The sequence below is a fragment of the Protobothrops mucrosquamatus genome, unplaced genomic scaffold (genome assembly GCF_001527695.2).
Source record: "Protobothrops mucrosquamatus isolate PMUCROS unplaced genomic scaffold, P.Mucros_1.0 scaffold197, whole genome shotgun sequence".
Taxonomy (NCBI): Eukaryota; Metazoa; Chordata; class Lepidosauria; order Squamata; family Viperidae; genus Protobothrops; species Protobothrops mucrosquamatus.
In genome coordinates this window covers 85477-97508 of record NW_015386553.1, presented here as the reverse complement: position 1 = coordinate 97508, position 12032 = coordinate 85477, and the positions used below count along the sequence as shown (strand labels likewise).

At 37.2% G+C, this 12032-nt stretch overlaps 1 protein-coding gene across 1 annotated transcript in view; it reads right to left on the bottom strand.

The window, feature by feature from the left end:
• The window catches only part of DYRK1A (dual specificity tyrosine phosphorylation regulated kinase 1A), an 88906-nt gene that overhangs the window by 21004 nt on the left and 55870 nt on the right, over window positions 1–12032 (bottom strand). The window contains exon 2 of the mRNA XM_015813803.1: window positions 3565–3764. Within this exon, the coding sequence (XP_015669289.1) occupies window positions 3565–3764 (200 nt within the window). The remainder of the gene's footprint in view (window positions 1–3564; window positions 3765–12032) is intronic.

Sequence of the window (12032 nt, the reverse complement as noted above, 5' to 3'; positions counted from 1 at the left end):
CCAGGCCCAGAATGGACTTCCAGAAGCGGCATCCACACAGAGAACCAGTTGTTCACATATTTGAATCCCACCACTGGTTTTACCTATTGGTAATATACCTTTAGACATGGATGTGGGAGTGGTGGCAATATAAACTGAATAAATAAAGATAGATTCTGGTGTTAATTTTAAAATCTTAAACAAATCTGAAGTACATTCCTCACTATAACCTATCTAGCTACCCAGATCAGAAAAAAGTGCATTTTAAAATGCCTCTACTGCCAATACTTTGGTACTTAATAAACAAGAGATGAACTACTCCTAAGGTGGTGCATAGGCTATAGCATGTACTCATTAAGATATGTTTGGCCTCCATTCTCTTAGTATTTAAGGAAGTGACAAGATGAATCTATTTGCTAACTTTTTAGCTGTTAATTGATTTTAACAATACTGATTTTAATATGATTTTAACTGACCAGATCAAACTTTCTTTTATATTAATGTATAAGCCAATGTGAGTTCTTAACAGACCTTACATACTTGTGATAAAAAGACCGAATTTCACTTTTTACTTGAATTATGAACCTAATTTCAGATTATTCTACTATGACAACATTTGCAAATATAGTACACATCATTTCCTTTACATTTTTATATTAAATAATCAGAGAGTGAATTATATCAAATTTAGTATTTTAATTTCCTGTAATAGTAAATATGATCTGTGAATGGATTTTCATCTGACCACCAGGTGGAGCTGTAGCATTAAAAAAACTATTTTTATAATATTCCTTCTGATCAATAGTCTTCTATTGAATCAAGACACATTTATAAATGTTCACAGCTTTGCTCACTCAGCTACTTTAAACTAAAGAATTCATCAAGAGTCTCTGTTGTTTTCAGTAGTAGTTTCTTCACAGTAATATCTCAGTGATACAATTTATTTAAAACAGAAGACAACATTGCAGGTGATAGTGGCTGATTGATCTAATGCAAGGGTCCCCAATTCCCGGTCCGGTACTGGGCCGCAGCCACTTAGGAACTGGCCATGCAGCTGCAGGTGTGCTGAAAACATGTCTTCTACCTCCAGGAATGCGGCAAGGCTGCAGGGGTCTGGGCAGGGGCGGGAGAGTGGCAGAGCAGAAGCTGTCTTGGTAAGTGCAAGGTCCTCTGACGGCTGCACTTGCAACTGGTTTATAACATCTGAGCTCTGTGTCCTTCCTCCTCGCCCTCTTCCTGCTTCTTCTGCTACCTCTTCTTCTGCCTCCTCCTCTTCCTGGTCCTGTTCCCTCTTCCTCCTCCTGCTACTTCTTCTTCCTCCTTCTCTTCTTCCTCACTTTCCTCCCCCTCCCCCAGCATCCCAGCTGGACTCGCTCTCCCTTCGTGCAACCCTCCAAGTTTAAAAGACAAACGTGCGCCAGTCCAGATTGCAACTGGGGGCTCCCCCAAAGCCTCGGAGGAGGCTCCTCTCCCCAAGGCATGTGTGGGTGGGTGGGTGTCTTTCTCAGGGTGCAAATAGCACTGCGTCTCCAAAGGATTCTTTCTCTCGTGTGCCCCTTTTCTAAGACCGCTGGGCTCCGCTGCACTTCAACTGGAGTTTTTTTGCTTTTATTTTGATGCTCCAGGTGCCTCGTGTTTGGGCAACATCCTGCCTACTTTTCGAGGTTTAATTTGGTGTATTTGTGTGTGTGTGTGCGCGCGTGTGTGTTTCTCCTTTCTTTGTGAAGCTCTCCAAGTTTGCAAGCCAAGTGCACTCCTACCCGGCTTACAATGGGAAGGGGAGAAGCTACATTTCCCCTTAAGCACTGTGTCTCCAAGGGGATCCCTCTCTCATTTGCACTTTTTCCAAGGCTGCTGGGCTTGCGCAGTGCTGAGTTGGTTTGGTCTCTCTCTCTCTCTCTCTGTCTCTTTTTAATGGTTTTTTTCAGCACTTCCTCAGTGTGTTGGTTCTTTAGTTTGCTTTGGTGGAAGGCTAAGTTTAGGATTGTCTCTTTTCTTTCCCACTTTCTTAGAAGTGGTCTAATCTAATACAATAATAGAAATAAAACACATTGTTTGTTTGTTTATTTAGAAAATTTACAATAAATGTAATGCGCTTAAATCATCCTGAAACCTTCCCTTCCCCCCCCACCGGTCCATGAAAAAATTGTTGTCTCCCATGAAACCGGTCCCTGGTGCCAAAATGATTGGGGACCTCTGATCTAATGGATGTTCCCTTGCTGAGTGATAAGCAAGTAATAACAACATTAGACATGAAGATATTAGAGAAGTTGATAAATTGTTTTATATATCCGCACAGTATAAAATACTGAACAAATCCACACATGTGGATCAATGATTCCCACCCCCATTTTTTTAAGTGACAATAATCAAAACAAAATAGGAAGTACAGTATAGGAATAACAGTACACTTAATACTAATGAAATAATAGTAACAATGGCATCTGTTAGATAATATAAAGAGAATAAAAAATTCATATGCTGAAACTGTGGAAACTACAGGTAGTCCTTGACTTGCGGCCACAATTAAGCCCAAAATTTCTGCTGCTAAGAGAGTTGTTAAGTGAATTTTGCCCCATTTTACAACCTTGCCAGAGTTGCCATGCGAATTACTGCAGTTGTTAAGTTAATAACATGATTGTTAAGTCAATCTGGCTTTCCCGTTGACTTTGCTTGTCAGGAGGTTGCAAAAGATGATCACATGACCCTGGGACACTGCAACATCATAAATACATGCCAGTTGCCTAGTATCCAAATTTTTATCATGTGAGCCTGGGAATGCTGCAACGATCATGTGAAAAACGATTATAAGTCCCCCTTTTTAGTGGTGTTGTTACTTCAAGTGGTCACTAAACAAATGGTTATAAGTTGAGGAGTACCTGTATCTAATTTAGATTTGCTATCTAACAGAAAGGAATTAAGAAGTTCAACAAAGAAAATAATTAAGAACAAAACTATGCAAACATAAAATCAGGATGTGATCCTAAGTGTCCCACAGAACCCCAATAGAAATATTTAAGATAACACCAGTTGCCAGCTGATAGACTCCATGTCTACTTATATTCACAAATCTTTTATGCACTTTTAATACAAAGCAAATATAATGAACATATTTTCCTATAATGAGGTGTCTAAGTGTTTAAGGAAGTTTTATTTATATCCAAATATAAACTGGCTTTACAGATCCTTTATATTAGGTACCTTTACACTTGTGTTTTCAGGTTATGACTGAAACAGAAAAATGAATAAAAGTTAAATCTTGAATACACTACTTTTGTTAAGCAGCCCCTTTGGCAAAATATTACAAGTAAATATGACACAGCCTTGCAATTATATATTGCAAAAAAAAAATTGTGCAGTCCACTGCAATCACAATGGATTCATGGCAAAATAAATAAAAAATATATATTCTTCCCTGCAGAAAATGAAATATACTTATTGCAGGATTTGTATGTTACTTCAAACCAATATCTCCAAATGCTTAGCAGCAAAATATGAGTTGAATTATACAGAATTGTTAATAGAAGAATGTGCTCTATTTTAAGTAAAATGCTATCTTTACTACAAGTGTTTAAGTCAACGTACCTGGTTAGTAGGAGGCTGCTGAATCTGATCAGCATATGGTAAGGCAGAAACTTGTTGGTCGCTTATGTTCTGCTGTCGACGATCACCGTACTGCTGATGTGAATGGGACATCTGTCCAGCCATCTGAAGGCCAGCAGCATGGAATGAAAATGATGGTGCGAGCCGAACAGATGAAGGTTTGCATGCTGACGTCTCTCCTCCTAGAAATGACAGCACAACAGTTCAGTATAGTTTTCTTATTTCAGCTATAATCTATCTTCACATTAAACATAAAAACGGACAGAGAGATATTTATCTAAGTTTTGCTTAAAACAAACAAAGACAAAATGAGTTAAACTGCATGCCCACAAGTATGTGTACGTATTTTTTTTTTTTAAAAAAAGTGGATGGGATGCAGTGAAACATGCACTCAATGTGATTATGAATCCTATGTTTGCTAATAACTGTTCTTTTCTCCATAAACTTTCCTCTTTTCAATCCTATCACAGCAGACAATTCTCATGCGGCTAGAGTCTGACTGAAATGCCATTTATCTTAAAACAAATCTGTATTTAAAAGAAAAAATGAAATCTTATTTTAAAGGACTATCTGAAGAAGGTTCAGTTACGTATAGTCCTTGGGCTTATGACCACTATTTAAGCAATGGTTCAAAGTTATGATGGCCTTGGAAAAAGTAACCTGTATTTGCACTTATGACCATTGCACCATCCCTGTGGTCATATAATTGCAATTTGCACTTGGCAACTGCCTTGCACTTTTTGACCAGTTGCAGCATCCTAAGGTCACATGATTGTGATCTGCAAACTTTTTGCCAATTTCCGACAAAAGATATTGGGGAAGATGAATTTGCTTAACAACTGCAGTGTTTCATTTAACAACCACCATGCAAATTATTGCAAAATCAGTCCTCTCAATTTATAACCACAATGACTAGTGTTTGAAATTTTGGTCCCAATTGTGATGATAAGTCAAAATGTATTAACAAATTTCAGAATTACTGAACTATTAACAATTGATAACTACAGTATCAATACATTTCAGAACAACTCAAAGTGATTTGCGTTATATAATTACACAAATAATATAAATTGTGCTGTTTGTTTTGTGACACCACTACACAAATGAAATGACAGGTAGTCTTCGTTTAATGATGCTAATTGGGACCAGAAACTCCATCATTAAGCCAAAAAATCTTGTGACTGTGCTTAGCAATAGCAGTTCCAGCAGTCCCAGTTGCCAATATTAAAGGGGGAATTGTGCAGGTTGTTAAGCAAGGACCTCATGTGACTGTGACTTCCAACTTCTTGCTGGCTTCCCCCTTGACTTTGCTTGACTGAAACCAGCAGGGAAGATTGCAAATGATAATCATGTGATTGTGGTGATGCTGCAACCGTGTTAAGTCTGAGCTCCAATCATAACTACCACTCATTCAGTGCAGTCATAAATTCAAATGGTCACTGAGTGAGTGGTTGTTAAATGAGGGCCACCTGTAATCAATCAGAAAATTGATTCATTCGATGCAAAGTCCATTGCATTGAGGTCTGAAAAAAAATCAAGATTTTACTGTAATGAGTTGAAAAGAGATAGGCAAGCAACATATGGGTGTCTTCTACCAACTTCTCTCCCAATTCCCTAGCCCAAAAAGCCACTCCCAAAAGTAGGAAGTTTTGCTGAGTGCCGCAAATTGCGGCTAAAGAGGCAGGAGAATCTCCAAAGATTAGATGGAAACACTCCCATCTACTTGTCATTTTTCAACCAATCTTTCAAGCTGTCATCTTCCACATACTTTTATCTGGATTGAGCCAGATGTGTTTCATATATGCACTGAGTTCTAGCAAAACTGTATATAGAAAGAAACAAATCTATCCCAACCAACCAAGACACTCTACAGTTGTCAGCCCTACTGGATAGACAACTCCACAGTAAGGCTGAAACTACTCTTATTAAGATTAGTTATAATAAGAGACTCCATCAAGTCTGATTATGCTGTGCCTCCTCCCCTTCTTATAGTTCAGTGAATTAGACAGGCATCTACCTGAACTACTTTTGAATATTATCCTGCTATTCTAGGCTTATAAAATGTGTCAGCCCCTTTTTGCCTAGGCAATGGCTCTTGCATACCTCCTCCAAGATCATCCTTCCTTACTCTCTACAAGAGTGATGAAGCAGTTACTGCCTTCAATTGGTATTTGCTGCCACAATCTTCTTTTCCTCCCCTCAACCAGTGGTATAGCAGCAAAGCTGAACAAAGGGAAATGACTTCCCCTGCCAATTAAGAAACACAAGGTCACTTAGCTTAGCATCTGGTGATCAGTTAGAGAGGTCTAGCTATCCTGAAGCATGTTCCAGACTACATCCCTCTCTAAGATGTAAATGTATTATCAAAAATATTTATTTGGTATCGAAACTGTATTAATAACATTACCACCATGTTAAGAGTTGTGTTTAAAAGAAGAATGATGCTTTCAAAGAGACAGGAGAACAATTAATGGTGCAGGTCTTGAGTACATACAAAATAAAATCACCTCCCCCAACTCTGATTATTCATTACATCTAGGATTGTGTATGGGATATACATATACACAATTCTGTACACATCAACGGAAAAGGTGCTGAATTTTCAACTTAAGTACAGAACTGCTTTACTTGGCTGTAAAACAATAGGTTTTATTGGATGGTATGTATCCCCATTAACAAGTTTTTTTTGACATTTAAGTGAAAAACTTGTTTAAATCCTTTTCATTTTTCTTTGATAATGCTTTCAAACTTAGTAAGTTTTTCAATTTAAATGTTATTTAATGTGTAACAAACTTATGGCAATCTGGTTCTGCTGTTCCATTCCAGAGTGTATCAATTTTTAGCCCAACTTTTTTAATAACAGCATTACTGTTTTTTGAGGTTAGTGGTTTAAAATATGGAGACAGTATTCTACTTTTTAAATAGAAAATGATATTATTTCAATCTGGTGCTTATTTTAAAATTCTTGAATATTAAATCTTAACACAGAGAATTGGGGAGCCAATTAGTTACTGAGGTTGCTTTTAATATTTACTGTCTTCCCTTAGCTTTTAATAACAGCTTTAAAAATTTTCAGATAGTAAATTTTAATATATATTATTGTTTTATAATTTTGTTGTATGCTGCCCAGTCACTTTTTTGTGAGATAGGTGAAGGATGGACTGATTGACTATCAAAAATATTTTAAGGGATTGCCAACAGTGATGTGACAATGCTCTCCACTGAAAACAGAGATTTACTATTTCTGTGAATCATTTTAGTTCAAACAACTAAAATAGCATTCATTTCAGAAAAAGTAGAATATTGTTGCTCAGCTTTCCTCCACACACCAATAAGCATAACATAATATCCTTGCTACATTTTTAAAAAAATTCCATTACAGAATGGGAGGTTCTCTGGGGAACTTTGAAGTTTAGGACAAGATGAAGCCTCATCCACATACAACTAAAATTAGGCTACAGCAGTGATGGCGAACCTTTTAGAGACCGAGTGCCCAAACTGCAACCCAAAACCCACTTATGCATCGTCGGGTGCCGGGTGGGTGTGGCCCACTGGGTGGGCGTGGCTGCGGTGGTAAAAGCAGACTGGGTGGGACTAAAAAGTTCAATCAATCAATTCCAACATCTTTTTTTTCCACGAGAAGTTGAAATTGATTGATTGAACCTCTTTTTTTTGTACACGGCGGCAGAAGCCTAAAGCGAAAAGGTTTTATAAAACCCAGCTGAAGACCTAGTTCTGGGGCGATGGCACGCGTGCCCACAGAGAGGACTCTGAGTGCCGCCTCTGGAACCCGTGCCATAGTTTCGCCACCACTGGGCTAGAGCATCAAGTCTTTCATCAGTTAATAGCTACATAAATTTTGGATCTAATTGTGCAAAAAAGAGCACAAAGAGCAGGCAATTTCAGTCAGTGGTGGCAAGGATGAAGATGTTGCTCTCTTTTTTATGGGATGCTTCAGAGTTCGATTCTAACGGAGATGCAAAAAAGTACTCACTCAGTGAGAAGCTAATCTCACCCTAATCCTGGAAAAATATCAGAATTTGAATGGGAAGACTAGTCTTAAACAACAACCCAAGCAGGCAGGAATAATTATTGATTCTAAGATTATACCTACATTGTATGCTACCCCCAAGAAAATGGGCTAACCATCGAGAAGAGGGCTATTGGGAAGTCAAAGCTCATGTGGTAAAAGGTGGAAAAGATGCCCGCTATGCCTAAAGAGGTTTTTGCTCAGCTTCTGCTGGTATACTAATTGTGGCTCTCCCTAAAACAGGATCTACTGGGGACCATCACTCATGCTTTTTGTGATACATTGTTTAGTTTATGCTTGAAGGCCACCCAGAAATTTCTGCTGCTATAAAGGGCAATAGACTGTGCACTTACTGATAGCTTGTGATAGTGCCATATTACACTATTGCTGTTTCTAACTGCAATTCAAGGTTATAACTGCTACCATTAAAGTCCTATATGGCTAGAGGTCTAAGTATATTTTTCCCATATAGATTCTGCCCACCCACTCACCCATCCAAAAAAACCTTATTCACCACAAAAAAGGATAGAATGTTGATGCAAGATACTTTAAGTTATAAGACAATAAAATCTGCCATGTTGATATTGAGAACTAGGCACCAAGAAAAGCTATCTAAAGATACCATTCCCTTATAAGTATGTAGTAAAAAAACACTGATGATGTCACAAATATTCTTTTCTATTACACTTCCAAAATAATTATATGTATATTTACAATGATGTAGGTCCATGGGAATTTCAAGTAATCATTATGTTTTGCTCTTAGGAGGCTTTAAAACACGTTTTCTCTATCTTCTAAATGTTCAGCTTCAGACAGAAATTGGACATCAATTGAGATGTAGAAAGATGGAAAAGAAAATATATAAAATTTCTGCAATGCTAAATGCAACAGAAAAAATATTTTCTAAAGTCTTTAATATTACTTGCATAACATTAGGGGAGGATATTTGAAATATGGGCAATATTTATTTTTAGCATTCCTGGTGCTAAATTACCGTAACATTATTTCTTTATAAAATGTTTTATGCATCATTTCCTCATAAAAATAAAGCATACTTTATTCAGATAATTATGAATTGATTGGTTGAATTTCTCTTAAATTGTTTTTATTTTTTGGTACAAACTGTTGAATTATAATGAATATAAGCATTTCTTCCATTCTGCAGGTTGGGGTACTATAAAGGTTAACACTGAAAAAAAGACTCAAATGATAAAAAGTTACATACTCCATCTTCCAATATATTGAACAGTTTTAAAAATGCCAATTTTCAGGAGGGGAAAATAAAGGAAGATTCATAATACATAATTTGCCACCTATTCTCATTTTCTGAATCTGAAATCTAATTTATCAGTAGGTTTTATATCTTTTTAGCCTTTATTTTTATCATACTAATGGACTTCATATTTTACCATGATTTCTGGTATCTCAAACTTTGAGTTGTTTCTTCTACAATTTATGTACCATTTAAAAATAAAACATTAGGAAGCTGCAATTAACCATAATTTGGAGCGGTATCATTTTTAATTACAACATACAGACTCAAAATTAAATATAATTTGAAAGTATCAGCTAATACATTTCAAAAAGCAACTTACAGGTCAATGAATTGAGTGCAGAACATAAATTATTAAATTATCCACTAGTAAGTTTGGAAAATCTTCCCACTTAGCGATAATTAATTTGTACTCCAACACTGTAACTTTCAGTTGTAGTGCAGACCAGAATAGTACATAACAATGTACACTTTATTTATGGTGCCTTCACATCAGTTTCTAATTTCTGGCAACTGCCTGGATAAGTCACTGTAGTTTTCTTGGCGAGGTTTTACAAAAATGGCTTGTCATTGCCTCCTTCCTAGGGATGAAAGAGAATGATTGGCCCAAGGTCATGCAGTAGGCTTCATGCTGGTGCCTTAATCACTGTACCAAATTGGGTCACAGTATAATGTAGGTGTGGTTAATCTTAACAATTAGACTACAACTATTTACATGCATCAAATCTATGTCCAATAGAATTCAACAATGCTATCAGGAAATTATGCAATGAATTAAGAATAGAATATATATTTAGGGATGTCCAATTTAAACTTTGCAGGGGGGGGGGAATGCACCTTGGGATGGAATAATGAATGTGTACAGTCAAACAACTTGACAGATCATCTTTTAACAGATTTACCAAATTAGAATTTCACAATCCAACAAAATATATTGCTCTAGCCTAAAGAAGATAATGGATTTTTCCCACAATTTATTAATTAGACAGGTGGAATAAAATGCAGAGTTATCTAGAAATGGATTAGGAAAACAGAGTTGTTTTATTTAATTCTAGTGTGCGAAATTACAAAACTACCAAGAAATATATGGATACATATCTGGAAATACCTGATTAATAAAGATATTTGGGCTCTTCAAAGTATAGGTAGTACTCTGAGTACCAAACATCCCACCAAACCTGCAGTCAAGTTATCATAATCTGGGCACTGGGCAACTGGTTCACATTTACAATGGTTGCAGCACANTTAATTCTAGTGTGCGAAATTACAAAACTACCAAGAAATATATGGATACATATCTGGAAATACCTGATTAATAAAGATATTTGGGCTCTTCAAAGTATAGGTAGTACTCTGAGTACCAAACATCCCACCAAACCTGCAGTCAAGTTATCATAATCTGGGCACTGGGCAACTGGTTCACATTTACAATGGTTGCAGCACACCACCGTTTGTGACCCGCCCTCCTGGATTCCCCAGAAAGTCAACAGGGAAGGCAGCAGGGTAGGACCGGGGTAAGTCTCCCTAACTTGTTCACCTTCTACCAGCCCCTCTGCACTTGCACTGGGTTGGCCACTTGTGCACCCTTTGATTCTCACACTTCCCTCGCATCCTCATGTACTCCCATATGCCTTCCCCAATTCTTCTTATGCCTCCCTCGTGTACCATCCCCAACCTTTGCTGTGCCTCCCTCACACCCTCATCTTCCCCCACCCAACAGTAGCCATTGAGGGCCTGCTTGCAAACCACCTGGAACTTGAAATTTCCTGCCGACTGACTTAGAAGTTGCTTTGCCTAATGACTGTGAGATTCAATAAACAATGGTAATCAGGATTGAAGGGATTATCATCACTAATCAAGGCAGCCATGATTTATGGGCAGGACTATCCGGATATCTGAAAAGTGCTATCATCCAACCTTATTGATTCCCCCCCCCCAAAGAAGCAGTTCCCTGTTGTTACTTTTCAACATATTTTAAATATTCTGAACTCAAAAGAGTGTATCAAAGTGTTTTGGGATTGTAGTTGGAGCACATTCCCTATAGTTTCAACTGTGCTAACATCTTGGGAGCTTAAAGAAAAAAATATCTAGCCATACACTTGGACGCATTAGCCTATATAACAATAGTAATACATTTCTGATGATAGCTCTGAGAAGAGAAAAAATAGAGAACGAGATGTCCATTAAAATCACATCCAGGGATTAAGAATCATTTTGGATTACTGATTCATTGAAAAAGATATCAACTGAAGAAAGCAGAAAATCTCTCGAGATTGAGATTTATGGGCAACTCAACTCTTGTCCACCTTCTGTAATAATAATAATACTTTTTTTTGCAAATATCAATTAGCTGGCTCCACAACTGGTCAGCCAACTAACTGACCAGAAGCAGGGCATCTGCAGGCTCATTTGATATTGTGGAATAGAATAACTTGTGTTCCCTCAGCAAACCAGAAAAGGGGAAGCAGACAGATTGTTCCTGTTTTAGAGATCAATGTACATCTGGCCATGCGCGACCTCCAACCAGCATTATGAGCAAGTATGTGTTTCCCAGTACTGGCAATGAGTGACCCTCTCATCATTTAAACTTGGCACTCATAATGGGGCATAATTGTTCCTCAAGAACGACTGGCCGATCTACAACAGGGGTTATCTGAGGACTAACCCTTCACATCACCAGAAATTATTCTGTGGGGCCCTTTGTACTCCCTAAGCTTAATTGTTTTCTCAAGACATTTCAGTACACAACTAGATAATATGATCAGAAAATCATTCTCTTCTCACTCATTTTATATCATTCATCCAAATTTAAGGAACTTTTCCTATAATTATTTAGTACTATGTATCTTTTTATTTTCACTAGTCTAAACAATCTGATTATTTTCAGCAAATGAAGGTCCTTTTCTGTAACTCAGGGCAAAAACAATCTGAAACTATTGGCAGAACTGTATGTTCAAATTTTATTCAAATTTATAAATAAAATGGGACAATTAACTCCATTTATATTCACAATATTAGAATTATTCACTTAGGTAAGAATTAAACTTCCTATTTTGTTTTATACCTACAACAGGAGAAACGATCACTTATTACAGAAGAAGAAGGCCTGCTTATCAAGCTTATGCCGTTTCTAAAAAATTTAACTTA